Source organism: Primulina eburnea, chromosome 9, assembly GCF_022965805.1.
Source record: "Primulina eburnea isolate SZY01 chromosome 9, ASM2296580v1, whole genome shotgun sequence".
NCBI classification, from domain to species: Eukaryota; Viridiplantae; Streptophyta; class Magnoliopsida; order Lamiales; family Gesneriaceae; genus Primulina; species Primulina eburnea.
In genome coordinates, this window is record NC_133109.1 from 15,215,120 (window position 1) to 15,233,015 (window position 17,896).

The following is a 17,896-nucleotide window of genomic DNA, read 5'->3' on the forward strand; positions in this document are numbered from 1 at the left end:
CCTCGCCCAAACGCGTCTGCTCGCCCGGCCCAGCGCCCACGCTCGCCCAACCAAGCGCTGAGTGCTCGTCCTGCCGACGCTCGCCCGCACGCTCGCCCCAGCACCTGCCGACGCTCGTACCAGCAACTCACGCTCGCCCTCGAGCACTCGGTCACGTCTCCTTGCTCCTCACTTGCTTGTACTTGCGGCCCTACTTCTCGAGTATTCTTTCACGTCTCACCCGGGTCAGTTCTCTCCTTTTTCTGTTCGACTATCCTTAGCATTTATGTCTTATTCAGATTCCGGGTCTAGTTCTTCGAGTGGTTCGAGAGGTCCAGCGGGTCTAGTGAGTCCAGCAAGTCTAGCAGGTCCAGCGAGTCTAGCCAGGGTAGGACTTCCCTAGCTGATCCTGATTTTACCCTTGATCCTCCTGAGGAGGAAGTCACCGTTCATAGTCGTCCGGGTAAGGAAGTTCGTCACGTGACCCAACAAATGAACATATCTGAGGCAGATAACTTATGGTATGCTCACTTGTCATCCCACATTCCTCCTGGTAGTGAGTCAAAAATTAGGACTCTGTGGCACATTCCTTCCTCCCACCAGATCATCATTCCTGGCCCAAAAGACCGACCTTACCTAGCCCCTAAGGGCTATTATACCTTTTTTCAGCATCATTTTGATGCCGGCCTTCGTTTCCCCCTGTGTGATTTCTTTCAAGAAATAAGCAAGTACTATCATGTGCACTTAGGTTTACTCACGCCTAATGCCTTCCGTTTGATAAGCTGTTTCGCTGTGTTATTCAAGGCTCTAGGCCTCCCTTTGAATTGCACCACTTTTTCCTACTTCTTAGTTTGTCCAGGTCAAAAGATGGACCTTTCTATGTAACCTCCCGGTCTAGCCACAAACTGTTCGATGGGGCCCCCAGTCATGTGAAGGACTGGAAAAAATACTTCTTCTTTGTACAGCCACCCAAAGAATTGACTTGCTTTACCAATTGGTACCCTGTCTTCACTAAACCCAAACTTTCCAAGAGTTATAAGAAAGATGAGGAGTACCTGCAGATAATGAGTGTACTAGGAGATCGATGCTTTAACATTCCCAAACTCCTATCTGAGGATCTCCTATGTCATGCCGGGTTAAGTCCCACTAAAATTAAGCTGGAGGAGAATGCTGGTAGATATTCTCATCTGTCCATACTTCTTGTTTTTCTTTTGCTTATTATGTTATTGGAGAACATTCTCATTTGGTTCCTTGTCTCTGCTTGCAGGTACTAGAGTCATGAACGCCCTATTTCTCCGTGAGCTTTCCAAGACAAAGGCTGGGGGTTCTTCATCAACTTCCCAGAAATCCATTACCCCGGCAGTCACGATGGGCCCAAAGGGAGATTGTTCTGCTGCTGAGAAAAAGAAAACAGGTTCCTGTTCAACTACCGCGAAGAAGCCTGCTAGCTCCCCTAGCTCCCCTACTGCTGCGAAGAAGAAGAAGGCATGCTCCTCCTCCTCCGTCCCAGAGCGAGCCTCCTCGCCACCTCCTCGCGCCAAGTCCCCTCCTCCGTCTGGTAAGCAAAATGCATCCACTGATCTTAGCCCGTCAGCCCCTCAGCATGGCAAGCGCAAGATTTCTGAGATTTCTGTCGTATCGATCTCTTCTCCAGAGGGGTCCGAGCCCGATGAGGGGCCTCCCCTCGCATCGGCGGTGCATCCTCTATACACTTTGGATTCGGCCATCGTGGGGCGGGGTCCTACTCATCTGGCTCAGAAGATAATGTATCAGCTTCCTTCCGACGCCGATGCAACGTTCATGGGTTCACTGGGGTGGTCAGACCTCCTCCGCCGGACATGCAGCAGTGTCATCGAGGTATACTTCTCCTTATAACCTTTAGATTGATGTTTAATATACATTTGATCTTCTTATCGTCTTTTCACCCTTGTCTACTTATGCAGGGCATGATGTACGTCGGGGAGTTGGCTGAGCGCTTATGCCGCTCGATCTGACTCTTGTCAAGAATTACGCGAGGCTCAGGCTCTCCGCGAACAGCTCCAGGCTACTATTGATGAGATGAAAGTGTCGCATGCCGAGGAGCTTTCGGAGTCCCAAGCTCAATTGTCGGAGTCCCAGATCCAGTGCGGCGAGCTCTCAAAACAGAAGCAGGAGTCTCAGCGGCTGATAGAGGATCAAGCTAAAGAGATCCAGAAGCTGAAGAAAGAATTAAAGAACTCACAGGCTGAGCTTAAAGACGCCAAGGCATGACATGTTGCAGAAGCCTCCTCCTTCAAAGAGGAATTTCTCAAATCCGAAGAATTTGTCGAGATCTGTGGCCCGAAAGCTTTTCACTACCTGGGGGTGGGTTTCGAGGGTGCAGTCGGCCTTTTCCATGCTCAGGGCTATCCTCCGCCAGGCGCCCCTACTGACTTTATCGACTTCGAGGGCTTCATATCGAGTCTCCCCCTCGATTCTTAGATTGAGCTCCTTTATTTATGTCATTTTCTGCATTGTTTTATTTTCCATAGGATTATGCGACTTTTGGGACGTTTACATTTGGTTATTTCTTTTTGCGCACTTTTGACATGTACGAACTCGTTTTATTTATGCAACCTTGAGTATTTTGCATTTGAATTTACTACTTCTCACGAGTTTGTCTCTGATACTATTAACCTGTTAGGGTAAATAAAATCATCACCCTCTAACTCCTCTGCTAGATCATACCTTAGCAGGGAAATAAAAATCAACACCTCCCCCCTCTAACTCCTCTGCTAGGTCATACCTTACCAGGAAATAAAAATCAACCACCTTCCCCTGCTAACCCCTCTGCTAGGTGACACCTTAGCAGGAAAATAAAAATCAACCACCTCCCCCTGCTAACCCCTCTGCTAGGTGACACCTTAGCAGGAAAATAAAAATTAACACCATCACCCTCTAACTCCTCTACTAGGTCATACCTTAGCAGGAAAATAAAAATGATCCACCTCACTCCTCTAACTCCTCTGCTAGGTGACACCTTAGCAGGAAAATAAAAATCAACACCATCACCCTCTAACTCCTCTGCTAAGTCATACCTTAGCAGGAAAATAAAAATTCACCATCTCCACCCTTTAACTCCTCTGCTAGGCGACACCTTAGCAGGAAAATAGAAATGAACACCATCTCCACCCTCTAACTCCTCTGCTAGGTCATATCTTAGCAGGAAAATAAAAATTATCCACCTCACCCCTCTAACTCCTCTGCTAGGTCATACCTCAACAGGAAAACAAAAATCAACACCTCCCAAATTCTGCTCCTCTACTAGGCGATGCCTTAGTAGGAAAATAAAATTTCTCCTCGCCCTAACTCTGCTCCTCTACTAGGCGATGCCTTAGTAGGAAAATAAAATTTCTCCCCACCCAAACTCTGCTCCTCTACTAGGCGATGCCTCAATAGGAAAATAAAATTTATCTCCGCCCCAACTCTGCTCCTCTACGTAGGAAAATAAAATTTATCTCCGCCCCAAACTCTGCTCCTCTACTAGGCGATGCCTCAGTAGAAAAATAAAATTTATCTCCCCCCCAACTCTGCTCCTCTACTAGGCGATGCCTTAGTAGGAAAATAAAATTTCTCCCCACCCAAACTCTGCTCCTCTACTAGGCGATTCCTTAGTAGGAAAATAAAATTTATCTCCGCCCCAACTCTGCTTCTCTACTAGGCGATTCCTTAGTAGGAAAATAAAATTTATCTCCGCCCCAAAATCTGCTCCTCTACTAGGCGATGCCTGAGTAGGAAAATAAAATTTCTCCCCCACCCAAACTCTGCTCCTCTACTAGGCGATGCCTCAGTAGGAAAATAAAATTTATCTCCGCCCCAACTCTGCTCCTCTACTAGGCGATGCCTTAGTAGGAAAATAAAATTCAACCCCATCATAACATAACAACATTCATAAATTCGGAAAGAAGAACTTAATTTTATTGAATTCCAATGGATTACATAAGAAAGTTCAGAAAATAAAATACATCGACGACAGAACTAAGAATAATACTTCCTAAGGTGATAAGCATTCCAAGGCCTCTTCAAAGCTTTGCCTTACGCATTTTCTAAGTAATAGGCTCCAGAGCTCAGCCTCTCGATCACTTTGAAGGGACCCTCCTACTTTGGGTCCAATTTTCCCCTCTGCTCTTCTGGCACCTTCCTCAGGACCAAATCACCCACCTGAAAGTTTCTTTGCACGACTCTCCGATTATAAGACTATGCAATGCGGTTCTTATAAGCTTCCAGTTGAATGCTGGCAGCCTCCCTCTTTCCTTCCAAAAGATCAAGGTCAGTAGCGCGTCTCGCTCCATTGTCCTCGTCATAAAACATCACCCTTGCCGATTCCAACCCGATCTCAGCCGGGAGCACTGCTTCATTACCGTAGACCAAACTGAAAGGAGTTTCTTTGGTTCCCTCTCTCGGAGTGGTTCGGTATGCCCATAAGACACTTGGTAGCTCCTCCACCCAATTGCCTTTGGCTTTGCCCAGTCGAACTTTCAGACCCTGTACTAGCATCCGATTAGTCACCTCCACCTGGCCATGACTCTGCGGGTAAGCTACAGAGGTAAAGACTTGTTGGATCTTCATCTCTTTACACCAAGCTTCGATTTTGTCCCCTTGGAACTGTCTCCCATTATCGGATATCAGCCTCCTAGGTACCCTGTACCTGCATACTATACTCTTTCACAAGAATTTCAGGACGTCGTTCTCAGTGATTCTGGCCAAAGGCTCTGCTTCCACCCACTTTGAAAAATAATCAACTGCTACCAGCAGGAATTTTTTCTGAGCGGGAGCTATAGGAAACGGTCCCACGATATCCATTCCCCACTGGTCAAAGGGACAGGCGGCCGTGACAGCCTTCATCATTGCGGCCGGCCGGTGACTCAACCGCGCATGACGTTGACAACTATCACAAGACATTACCAACTCTTGAGCATCATGCAGTACTGAGGGCCAAGAATAACCGGCGAGGAGCACTTTCCTGGCCAATGCATAAGCTCCCAAATGATTTCCACAACACCCCTCATGAACTTCTCGAAGCACATAATCAGCCTCTTGGTAACTCAAACACCGAAGGAGCGGTCCTGCAAAAGACGTTCTAAACAACACGTCCCCAACCATTACATAGCGTGCACATTTTGCCTTCAACTTACGAGCCTCTCTGGGGTCAGCAGGAAGTTTTCCCTCCTTCAAGTAATCAAGTATAGCGGTTCTCCAATCTTCCTCCTCCTGTTCAACTGCGGGCGAACTCGTTTGAGGTGTGAGTTCGATTTGAAATACCACATCTCTAGTCTTCCAACTTCCCATTGTTCCAGCCATTTAGGCTAGAGCGTCCGCCTTTTCATTTTCTTTCCTGGGGATCTGTTCAAATGTAATCTCCGTGAATTTCTCTCTAACTCTGTCCACTTCTCGAGCATACTCAATAAGTTTCTCATCTTTCACATCATACATCCCCTTCATCTGTTGTGCTACCAACTGCGAGTCAGAAAAAATAAGTACTCGGGTAGCTCCCACATTTCTGGCTGCTCGAAGTCCGGCCAACACAGCCTCATACTCTGCCTCATTGTTGGATGCTCGAAAATCCAACCTAACTGCTAACTTCACTTCCTCCCCGGCCGGCGAAATCAATACTACCCCCACCCCACTTCCATCCTTAGAAGATGAACCATCAACATACACTTTCCAAGGGTCTTCATTTTCAAGATGCACGGTCTCAGCCAAAAAATCGGCTAAGGCTTGTGCTTTAATGGATGTTCTTGGCTCATACTGAATGTCATACTCTCCTAGCTCAGTAGTCCACTTGATCAAACGGCCAGACATATCCGAATGAGTTAGGATTCTGCCCAATGGACTGTTAGTGAGCACCACAATCGGATGAGATAAGAAGTAAGGTCTCAAGCGTCTGGCTGTCATCACCAATGCCAAAGCCAATTTTTCCAACCCTGAATACCTGATTTCTGCCCCTTTGAGTGCATGTGAAACGTAGTAAACCGGCTGCTGAACTGATCCTTCTGACTTGACCAGGACCGAGCTCATAGCTCCTTCAGTGGCAGATAAATATACCCATAAAGGCTCGCCTGCTGCCGGTTTGGCCAGGACAGGAAGCTCAGCAAGATACTCCTTCAACTCGGTAAAAGCCTTCTCGCAATCCGGACCCCATTCAAATTTTTTCGCTTTGCGCAAGGTCCGGAAGAATGGTAAACTTCTGTGAGCGGACCTCGAGATAAAACGTGCCAGAGCAGCAATCCTTCCTGTCAACTGTTGAACATCTTTGGGTCCCCGAGGAGAGACCATATCTTGGATAGCTTGGACTTTCTCGGGGTTGGCCTTGATCCCTCGTTCTGTCACCATATAACCCAAAAACTTTCCACTCCTCACCCCGAAGATACACTTCTGAGGATTCAACTTCAGCCCGTAGGATTTGAGGGTTGCAAAGGTTTCCACCAAATCAGGTACAAGCTGGGATGAGTCTTTTGATTTTACCATGATGTCGTCCACATACACTTCGACATTCCTCCCTACCTGTTCAGAAAAGACTCTATCCATCAATCGCTGATACGTGGCTCCGGCATTTTTGAGTCCAAAGGGCATAACCACGTAGCAGAAAGTTCCTTCAGAGGTTATGAAACTCACTTTATCCTGATCCTCCACAGCCAAGGGAATTTGATGATATCCCTGATAAGCATCCAACATACACAAATATTGATGTCTCGCTGTGGAGTCCACCAACTGATCTATCCGAGGTAGAGGATAACAATCTTTAGGGCATGCCTTATTGAGGTCTCTGAAATCCACACACATCCTCCATTTCCCTGAATTATTCGGAACAAGAACGACATTCGAGAGCCAAGTAGGAAACTGCACCTCTCGAATGTGCCCAGCATTGAGCAACTCCCTCACTTCTTTTTTTATAACTACATCTTTCTCAGGCCCGAAATGTCTCTTCTTCTGCTTTACGGGACGAGAGTTCGGTAAGATGTTCAATCGGTGCTCTGCTATATCTGGGCTCGTCCCTGTGAGCTCTTGGGCTGACCAAGCGAATCCGCTGAGATTAGCTTGTAAACAAATAATGAGTTCCTTCCTGACTTTTGGGTCAAGATCAGGGGCTATTCTGAGAGTCTTCTCATCGGGCCCCAATGTCACAATCTCCGGCTTTTCATCCATCACCTCATGAACTTCCCCCACTACCACGGGCAACCCGCTTCGCCCTCTTCTAATCATATTGACCTCCACACGAGCCCTCTTCCCCTCTTCTTTCACTATTCCTTCATAACATCTTCGTGCAACTTTCTGGTCTCCACACAAGACTCCCACCTCCTTTCCCACAGGAAATTTCAACTTCTGATGATACGTGGAAGCTACGGCTCTGAAATCCTTTAAGGCTGGCCGCCCCAGGATTCCATTATACGATGAGTGGGTATCCACCACGGTAAATGTTATCATCTTTGTTACCCGCCGAGAGTCACGTCCTAAGGATAGGGGAAGAGTAATCTGACCCAGCGGCGGAATGGCATGGCCCGCAAACCCATATAGAGGAGTGGAGACTGGATCAAACTCGAATCCTTCAACTTTCATCTGATCCATCGTGCTCTTAAACAATATATTTACAGAGCTCCCATTATCAATGAAGATCCTTGCCACATCGTAGTTGGCAATGGTGGCCGTCACCACCAAGGCATCGTTATGAGGGGCCACGATGCCTCGAAGGTCCTCCGGCCCGAAGCTGATGACAGGATCTTGGGGTAAGTCTGCACCCCTGGATATTTCAAAATTCTCCAACCTTCTTCCGTGCGCTTTCCGGGCTCGCCCAGAGTCTCCATAAGTAGCACCCCCTAAGATCATGTGAATCATTCCCCTCGTGGGGTGGTTATCTTCGTCTGCTCTTCTCCTCGGCTCGACAGGTCCCCGAGGAGCATCCTGACCCTGCCCTTCTCTTCTCGGCTCTCCTACCCTCCGGTTGATCCAAGGAGGACCTCGACCCCGTCTAGGAGACGTGCGAGGTTTTGGTCGGTCACCGGATGAGGATCCCTCTCTTCTGTCCACTGGAGGCATCCTAACTCCGCCCTCCGCTCTCTGCAACTTCTCCCACCTTCCCTCTGACTCCCTCACCTCCATCACTTTATCACGATTCCTATTAAGAGGAACATGTGACGAGAATGGTCCTCTATTTCTATTTTTGTCCTCCTCTCTTTCCCCCGCACCCCTCTTCCTTCCCCCTTTCTCCGCTCCCTCAGCTCTGCTTCCTCCGGGCCGATTCTCCATCCTTCTGTACCGTTGAGCATCCTCCAAGTTTACATACTTCTCAGCTCGAGCCAACAGATCATCGTAGCTCGACGGAGGCTTCTTGACCAACGACTTAAAAAACTCCCCTCCTCTCAGGCCTTGGGTGAAAGCACTTATCATGATGTCCGGGGTAGCCGCTGGTATCTCCAACGCCGCATTGTTAAAACGCTGGACAAATTCTCGTAAAGTCTCGGCCTCTTGCTGTTTCATCACGAACAAGCTCAAATAATTTTTCTGATGTCGCTTACTACTGGCAAATCTGTGCAAGAAAGCGACTGAAAAGTCCTCAAAGGAACATATGGAGTTAGGCTGCAAGGTGTTAAACCACTGCTGGGCTGACCTCACCAACGTGCCCAAGAACACCCGGCATTTCACTCCATCTGTGTACTGATGCAACAAAGCCGCATTCTCAAATCTCCACAAATGCTCTTCGGGGTCGGTATGTCCATCATATTCTCCAACATTCAGTTGTCGGAAAACTCGGGGGAAGTCCTTCCTCCAGAATGGCAAGCGAAAAAGGACTTCCTTTCTTGGGGACCGGCGCTCTGCTTCCCACCTGTTGTCTCAACATCCGTATTTCCTTCCACATCTCCCCCATCTCACTAATCTCTCCACTTTGTATGGATTGCGTCTCCTCCACCCTACTCTGGTGGACTTCAACATTTTCCTCATGCTCCTGACGAGAGGCCTGTTCCCCAACACCCATGGACTCTTGGTTCCTCCTCATTGCCTCATCTACTGTACGGGCGATGAATTGGCCCAACTGTTCCAGGGTTAAGTTTCCCACGTTCTCATTAGGACGGGTTTGCTCAACCCTCGTCTCGTGACGGGGCTGCTCAGTTCTTGTCTCTTGACGAGGTTGTTCCTGTCTTGTCTCAACATGAGACTGTTCAGGTCCCCTCTGAAGACGTGATGATGCTGAGGGAGCTCTTCTACTTCCTCTCCTGCCTACCATCTCTACGTCTCAACTCAAGTGTTTCCCACAGACGGCGCCAAGTGATACTCACGGGAAATTTAAGATCCGCTCCCAGCAAGTGTCACTAATCCAGACGCGGGTTTTTAAGTTACCCTGAGCCTGAAATAATAAAGAAGATCGTTAAGAGGGGGCCAGGAGGGTGTCCTGGCGTAGCCCCTCCGACGCTCAAGTCAGTGACTGAGGATATATGGGGGGAGCAGCTAAGGGTGCTGCTGAAAACAATATAGTGAATAAAATATCATACGCTCAAACCTGGTATTTATAGAAGAATACCTGGGCTTCTGATGGGCCCTTCACCTGTGGGCCTCAGATATGGGCCGGGAGTTTGGGCCAGATCTTGATGGGCTCATCCCTGGGTATCAATAAACAAACATAATACTTAAAAAAAATATGAAAATAGTCATTCATGCATTCGATTATTTACGTGCATGTATTCTTTAATTAAATTAATTATTGTAAAAAAAAATTTAATTTTTAAGATTAAAGTAATATATCCTATATTTTTGTAATTCAAATGAATTAATAGATAATAAATATTTAGTAATTTTAATTTTTTTTGGAAAATGGGAGAGATACATATCATATGTTTTTTCATAAATTAAGGAGTATAAATGAGAGCAAATTTTTTTTGCAAAAGATTTTGAGTTACGGGCATGCCAGGTGTTAAAAGAACCAACTTGAGTGAAAAAAGTAGTAACTTCCAAAAACAACATACAAATTTGACTGTCCGTTATAATTTTCTAAACAAATACAGCGCCAAACAAAATAAAACTACTGGAAATTGAAAGATAAACTTCCAACATGATTTATCTTTACAATAAACCGTAAAAGTTTACAAAATATTAACATAGAATAAAAGAACATTGGTGAAATTTGAATGAGAATTATTTGAGCTAATTAAATCTAGAATGAAAAACATGAAAACTGCTTGATGCTTGATAAGCACGAATTATATAGCATTTTAGGGATTTTATTTTGTCGTATTCGTGCTTATCTTGCATTTTTATTCCGAGTTTTGCGCTTATTTCGTCTCATTATGGCTATTTGCAGGTTTGACCAAAAGAGGGTGAAAGCCAAAGAAATGAAAGAAAAGTCAAGCCTCGCAACGCCACATCAGAAATACCCGGAAAAATAGGAGAGAGCACAAAAATTGGACAAAAAAGACCTATACACGGACCCCGGAGACGGGTCCGTGTCATTCAACCATGAAAGAAGGATTCAGCCGAAGAAGCACGGACCCAGACACGGATCCCGGAGACAGGTCTGTGCCATTCAATTTCCGAGACACAACTTACAGAGTCTACACGGACCCCTTGCCGGACCTGTATATGGGGTCTGTGTCCGTTAAATCCGAGAGAAGAAAAATCCAGAGTCTACACGGACCTAGAGACGGACCTCTACACGGGGTTCGTGTCCAATATTCCTAAAAGAGAGTTTTAACCGAGTCTACACGGACCCTTCTCCGGATGCAGGCACGGGGTTCGTGTCCTTGATATCAGATCGAGATTTTGGCGAAAATTTGCTCGTGATTTGGAGGAGAATAAAAAAGGAAAACCTAGAAAGAAAAGGGGTTGTTAATTTTTCTGAAAAAAAAAGGAGCCGACTTTGAGAAAAAGGGGCGCAAGCTTTGAGATTCTTGAAGACGGTGACGACTTGGGAGAAACGAGAGGAGAATACGAACAATTCTTACGCAAGAACCGCACACCATCACTGAGATTTTCTCTTTTCTGTTATTTTATCTTCTTGTTTTCAGCCATGAATTCAAACATTAAATTTGATTTTAGTTTTGAATTTATGGAGTAGTTTCTCTTGTGATCGGGACCACGATAGGGACAAACGACTGATTATGTTTATTTATTGGATTGTTTGATTTATAAAATTGTTTTATGTTATTGATTAATGTTTGCGTAAATTTCATGCTTTTGATCTGGCCAATTATTTGCATATTTGTCGTTCGATCTTGACTCGAAAGGGAATAGATTGGAATTAGCTTCAAAAACATTAATCAACACACGGTTAAATCGACTAGAAATAGTATTCGGTTTCAGTGTACGATTTTAGGCTAAAGCTGTGATTCCATCGTTGATACATGCGTTTTTGTTTAATTAAATTCAATTAGAAATAATTGGACTGTTAGATAAAAATAGAATTATAGATTCTAGAAATAGATTTATAATTAATTTAGGGAATTGCATCGTGACTTCGAATAATCTGTAGTTCAATAATTCCAGTGCATGATAATAATCATAGTTTGTTACCGTCGTGTGTTCCCGGTCATTTTATTTAAATCTGAAAATCCCCAAGTCCAAGCTTCTCTGAAATTTGATCTTAGTCGTTAAGTTAGCATAAATTAGTTTAAAATTTACTTAGTTTGAATAATAATCAAATCAATCGTTATTATTTGCCTAGATTAAATAGAATAATTCAATCTTAGTAATTAAATAATAGTGTCTGTGGGATCGATACTTGGACGTTTCGTTCAATTACTATAACTTGACCTAGTCCGCTTGCTAAAATTTTTCCCAACCGAAATAATCGGTCAAGTTTTTGGCGCCGTTGCCGGGGACTATTTATTTGATATTAGGATAAATTATTTGTTTGAGACTAGGCTTTTATTCTTAGTTTTAAATTTTCCATTCTTCCTTTAGTATTTTAATTAACTTTGTTTCAGCTTTTTATACTCTTTTGGAGCTTAAATCGTGCACTTAAATTTTTGATTTCAGGGGTTAGCTCGTGTTATATGAGCCGTGCTCAAGACGTCAGGAATCTAGTGCCACTTGATCTTGAGATTGAAAGCACTCTCCGCAGTATCCGCAGAGCTCTAAGGAACAACGACTTGACTCTGGAGTTTGAATCTGAAGCAGAATCTGAATTAGACCGTAAACCAGAGGTTGAGGAAATGGCCGGAGAAGAGGATAATCGTACGTTGATGGAGCTTCATCGACCCGCGTTCGGAGGTTATGGGTCTAGTATTGTGCGTCCTACAATAAAGGCAAATACATTTGAGCTTAAACCGGGCATCATCCAGATGATCCAACTTCAAGTCAAATTTGGAGGATCACCTTCCGAAGATCCCAATGCATATCTAGAAAACTTTCTGTCCATCTGTGACACAATCAAGTGCAATGGGGTGAGTACTTATGCCATTCGACTCAGGTTATTTCCATTTTCCCTACAAGGAGAGGCTATGGAGTGGCTTCGAGACCTTCCAGCTGGTTCTATCACGACATGGGATGGATTGGTCGAGGTCTTTATGCACAAGTATTTTCCCCCAACCAAGATTACACAGTTGAGAAATGAAATTACATCATTTAGACAGAGAAATGGGGAATCACTGAATTCAGTATGGGCGGGGTTTAACAAGATGTTGAGGATGTGCCCGAGACATGGCTTTTCAATAGGCCAACAGGTTGAGACATTCTATTATGGGGTAGATCCTTCTGTGAGATCTATGCTCGATGCAGCAGCCAACGGAAGCTTATACAGGAAAACACCAACCGCAGCACTTGAAATCATCTCGAATATGGCGGAGAGCAATGTGGGTTGGCAAGATAACCGAAGGGAGAAGAAGGTAGGATTTCTGGAAATGGACGCTTTGACAGCGATCACAGCGAAGCTTGACGGGTTGACACATCAGATGGCACAGTTACAGGCAAATAAATCAATACCGGCCAAACCAGTGCATCAAATTCAGGGAAGTGCTGAGACAGTTGGTCGATCATCTAGTGACATGCCCTTCGCGCCAGATATGTCTTGTGAGGGAATACAGTGTTTTGGAGGGGACTCGGTGAATTATGTGGGAAACCAAGGTCGTCCACAATATAATCCATACAGTTTCTCATATAATCCGGGCTGGAGGAATCATCCGAATTTTGGGTGGAGGCAACCAGAAAATTCTGTCGAGCAACTACAATTTAATCCTCCACAGCATCCCACACAACAAAAACCTCCTCAACAACCACCTAAACCTCCGCAAGGTGCTGGACCATCTATGCCACCCGGTTTCAAGCCACATGATAGCAAGTCAAACCTTGAGGACATGCTTGCAAAGTACATAGCCGGGAATGAGATGAGATGGCAAAACCATGATGCCATGATGCAAAGAGTGGAGACGCAACTAGGGCAGTTAGCGACACAAATGGCTACACAAGCTCCGGGTACACTACCTAGTGACACGGAAAAGAATCCAAAAGGTGTCAATGCAGTCACGGTGACGTCTCCCATGAAGCAGGAAGTGATCGATGCTGAAGGCGATGTGAAGAAGAAGGAATTATCCAAGCAAGGGTCAGAGGACGCCAGGGAGAAAGGTAAGTCTCTAAACTCGAACTCCAGTATTGGTATTAACTCACTCCCTTTTCCCCAAAGAGCAAAGCAACTGCAATTGGATACTCAATTTTCAAAATTCCTTGAGATTTTCAAAAAGCTGCATATAAATATTCCATTTGCAGAAGCTTTAGCTCAAATGCCCTCATATGCAAAATTTCTTAAAGAGATTTTATCAAACAAGAGGAAATTGGTTGACTTTGAGACAGTTAAGCTTTCGGAGGAATGTTCTGCAATTTTACAAAATAAACTCCCTCCGAAGCTTAAGGATCCAGGTAGTTTCTCTATCCCTTGCACTATTGGAACTTCAAATTTTAGTAAAGCTTTGTGTGACTTAGGTGCAAGCATTAACTTAATGCAGTACTCTTGTTTTGAGAAGTTAGAGATAGGTGAGGTGAAACCAACTACAATTTCCCTACTGTTAGCTGATAGATCAATTAAATATCTTAGGGAAGTTGTAGATGATGTGTTGGTGAAAGTTGATAAGTTTATCTTTCCGGTGGATTTCGTTGTGCTAGACATGGAGGAGGATCAAGAGATCCCTCTTATTTTAGGGAGACCATTCTTAGCCACCGGGAAAGCTTTGATAGATGTGCAAAAGGGTGAATTAGTCTTGAGGTTTAATGAAGAGATTGTCATATTCAATGTTTTTCAGTCCATCAAATATCCTAATGATACTTCTGATTGTTTTCGAATTGATGCTACTGATGAGTTTGTTGAGTGTGATCTACATGGACTGATAGGTGAGGACCTTTTGGAGGTTTGCTTAACTCATTCATCTCCACAAGAATTGGGAAATCAAGATCTTGATGAATGTATCTCCTATTTGGAGGCCGGCAGACCACTGTCGAAAACGGTAAACTCTAGGATTGGGGAGCTTGGGCATATCCCAAGACCTTTAAAATCATCCATCGAAGAAGCCCCGATCCTAGATATGAAATCTCTTCCTTCGCACTTAAAATATCTGTTTTTGCTTAATAAAGATAAATTGCCAGTGATTGTTTCATCTACTTTGACAGGTAAGGAGGAGGAAAAGCTGTTACGAGTGCTGAGAGACAACATCAAAGCCATCGCCTGGAGCATCACAGACATTAAGGAGATCAACTCTTCTATGTGTATGCACAAGATTCTGATGGAGGTCGATCACAAGACGTCCACTCAACCCCAAAGGCGTCTAAACCCAGCCATGCAAGAGGTTGTAAAGAAAGAGGTGATTAAGCTACTGGACGCAGGTATTATCTATCTGATTTCTGATAGTAGGTGGGTTAGTCCAGTGCAAGTTGTTCCAAAAAAAGGTGGGATCACTGTTGTGAAAAATGAAAATAATGAACTAACTCCTACCAGAACTATTACGGGGTGGCGTGTCTGCATTGATTATAGAAAACTTAGTGACGCCACCTGTAAAGACCATTTCCCCCTCCCTTTTATCGATTGAATGTAGGAAAGATTGGCTGGACATCCTTTTTACTGTTTCCTGGATGGTTATTCGGGTTATATGCAAATTCCCATTGACCCTGAAGATCAGGAGAAAACCACTTTTACTTGTCCTTATGGGACATTTGCATATAAACGAATGTCATTCGGTCTATGTAATGCACCAGCGACCTTCCAACGATGCATGATGGCAATTTTTCATGATATGATTGAGGACTTCATTGAAATATTCATGGATGACTTTTTGTATTTGGCTCCTCGTTTGATACTTGTTTAATTAACATGTCTAAGGTTTTGGAGAGATGTGAGGAGTCGAATTTAGTCCTAAACGGGGAAAAATGTCATTTTATGGTGAGAGAGGGAATAGTGTTGGGGCATAAAATTTCTGAAAATGGGATTGAGGTTAATAAGGCAAAGATTGAAGTGATTGAGAAACTCCCAGCCCCAACCAACATTAGAGGAGTGCGTAGTTTTCTTGGGCATGCGGGATTCTACAGACGCTTTATAAAAGATTTTTCTAGCATTGCCAAGCCTATGACTAATTTACTGATAAAAGAGGTACCTTTTGATTTTTCTGCTGAGTGTGTGCAGGACATTTCAGATCTTGAAAGAGAAATTGATCACAACACCTGTGATGATAGCACCTGACTGGGGGGTCGCCAGTTTGAGGTGATGTGTGATGCAAGTGACACAGCGCTAGGGGCAGTGTTGGGACAAAAGAGAGAAAAATGCATCCATGTCATCTACTACGCTAGCATGACACTGTCAGCTGCCCAACTGAACTATGCCACTACAGAAAAAGAGCTCCTAGCCGTGGTGTTTGCTTTGGACAAGTTTAGATCATACTTGATAAGGAGTAAAGTCGTCGTGCACACTTACCATTCAGCATTGAAATATCTGATGTCCAAGAAGGATGCAAAACCAAGACTAATTCGCTGGATTCTTCTGTTGCAGGAATTTGACTTGGAAATAATCGATAGGAAGGGAACAGAGAATCAAGTTGCAGACCATATTTCTCGTTTGGAAAACCCGATTCAAAGCAATGAAACTATTCGAGACAATTTTCCAGATGAGCAACTCTTTGAGGTCACCAATTTACCGTGGTATGCTGATTTTGTTAACTATCTTTCAAGTAAGTTCATTCCTCCCCACTTTACTTACCAGCAGAAAAAGAAATTTTTCTCCGATTTGAAATATTATTTGTGGGAGGATCCTTATTTGTTTAGAATATGTGCAGACGGTATAATCCGTAGATGTGTACCCCAGGAAGAGGTAAGTGAAATTTTGTTTCATTGTCATGCTGGTCTGGCTGGAGGCCACTTTGGGGCAACTAGAACTGCATCCAAAGTCCTCCAGTCCTGTTTTTATTGGCCTACTCTTTTTAAGGATGCACATGATTATGTCACAAAATGTTCAAACTGTCAGTGCACAGGTAATATCTCCAAGAGACATGAATTACCTCTCAATAATATTCTTGTGTGTGAATTATTCGATGTGTGGGGTATAGATTTTATGGGTCCTTTCCCTATCTCTTTTGGGAACAAGTATATTCTGGTAGCCGTTGATTATGTGTCTAAGTGGGTGGAGGCTCTTGCATGCAAGACTAATGACTCTAAGGTGGTTGTTCAATTTCTAAAGAAAAATATTTTTTCATGTTTTGGAACACCTAGAGCCATTATTAGCGATGAGGGTACTCATATTTGTAATCGTCAATTTGACAATCTTTTGGCTAAGTATGGGGTCCGACATAAAGTGGCAACACCTTATGACCCCCAAACTAGTGGCCAAGTCGAGGTTTCGAACAGAGAACTTAAACACATTCTTGAGAAGACTGTGGGTGCTTCGAGGAAAGAATGGTCTAGGAAACTCGACGATGCACTTTGGGCGTACCGCACTGCTTTTAAAATCCCCATTGGCATGTCCCCTTTCAAATTGTTGTACGGAAAGTCATGTCACCTACCTGTAGAACTTGAACATAAGGCTTATTGGGCTACTAAATTTCTGAATTTTGATGCTAAAGCCACAGGTGACGAGAGAGTGCTGCAGCTAAACGAATTGGATGAGTTTAGGTTGGAGGCATATGAAAATGCCAAGCTTTACAAGGAGAAAACCAAACGTTGGCATGATCAGAATATTGTTCATCGAGAATTTGTGGTGGGTCAATAGGTATTGTTATATAATTCTCGATTGAAGTTGATGCAAGGTAAGTTGCGTTCACGGTGGTCAGGACCATATACCATCATGCAAGTTTTCCCTTATGGGACAGTCGAGATCACTAGTGAAGCAACTGGACCTTTCAAAGTAAATGGGCATAGGCTGAAGGTTTATCATGGTGGTACCATACCCGATGATCCGACCACAGTGGAGCTGCAGGATCCAAACTGAATCAAGGGAGAACAGTCAGGCTATCGACTCTAAATTTAGCGCTTGCTGGGAGGCAACCCAGTGTTTAGTTTTATTTTTTTCTTTCTTATTTTATTTCAGTTTCTTTCTTCTTCTTTTTTTGTTTCATGCATATCTCATATGTTAATCTCAGTTCATGGTGGTGCAGATAATCTATTCACTGGTGGTGGAATCTTCAAATGCAAGGGAGTCTATCGAGGCGAACGGGTTCAGAACCTCAGATAGACCAGATAAGTTTCTGTACAATTCTTGCATCTTGTGTGCTTGATCGAGTGTCAAATATGATGTCTAGATTTATAGAATTGTGCATTCATGGCGTCACATTTTGATCTGGGTGCTATGTTAAAAAAAAGAAGGGGGATTTCCGAGTCTGAACAGACCTTGCCCCGGACCCCTACATGGGGTCCGTGTCCATCACTTTCAAAAACGCCAAATTCCCGAGTCTACACGGACCTATTCACGGACCCCTACACGGGGTCCGTGTCTCTCATTTTCCAA

General features: G+C 44.2%; 4 protein-coding genes across 5 annotated transcripts; 1 reads left to right on the forward strand and 3 right to left on the reverse strand.

The window, feature by feature from the left end:
• The first annotated feature begins 317 nt into the window (after positions 1–317).
• Positions 318–2,040, forward strand: LOC140840429 (uncharacterized). Of its 2 annotated transcripts, XM_073207628.1 has the most exons (4): positions 318–1,152; positions 1,247–1,537; positions 1,634–1,836; positions 1,923–2,040. In XM_073207628.1, the coding sequence occupies exons 1-4, from the start codon at positions 1,044–1,046 to the stop codon at positions 1,971–1,973; spliced, it is 654 nt and encodes a 217-aa protein (XP_073063729.1). In that variant the 5' UTR covers positions 318–1,043; the 3' UTR covers positions 1,974–2,040. The 2 variants fall into 2 exon arrangements, with proteins under 2 accessions (XP_073063729.1, XP_073063728.1); XM_073207627.1 differs by having other exon boundaries at positions 1,247–1,836.
• A 2,154-nt stretch (positions 2,041–4,194) lies between these two features.
• LOC140840747 (uncharacterized) lies at positions 4,195–4,566 on the reverse strand. The gene has a single exon (XM_073207916.1). The coding sequence runs from the start codon at positions 4,564–4,566 to the stop codon at positions 4,195–4,197; it is 372 nt and encodes a 123-aa protein (XP_073064017.1).
• Positions 4,567–4,662: 96 nt separating this feature from the next.
• LOC140840748 (uncharacterized) lies at positions 4,663–5,298 on the reverse strand. Its single transcript, XM_073207917.1, has one exon. It carries the CDS (start codon positions 5,296–5,298, stop codon positions 4,663–4,665), a length of 636 nt encoding a protein of 211 aa, XP_073064018.1.
• LOC140840749 (uncharacterized) lies at positions 5,299–9,217 on the reverse strand. The gene is made up of 2 exons (XM_073207918.1): positions 8,819–9,217; positions 5,299–8,754 (listed from the first exon to the last, which is right to left on the reverse strand). The coding sequence occupies exons 1-2, from the start codon at positions 9,215–9,217 to the stop codon at positions 5,299–5,301; spliced, it is 3,855 nt and encodes a 1,284-aa protein (XP_073064019.1).
• Positions 9,218–17,896: the final 8,679 nt, after the last annotated feature.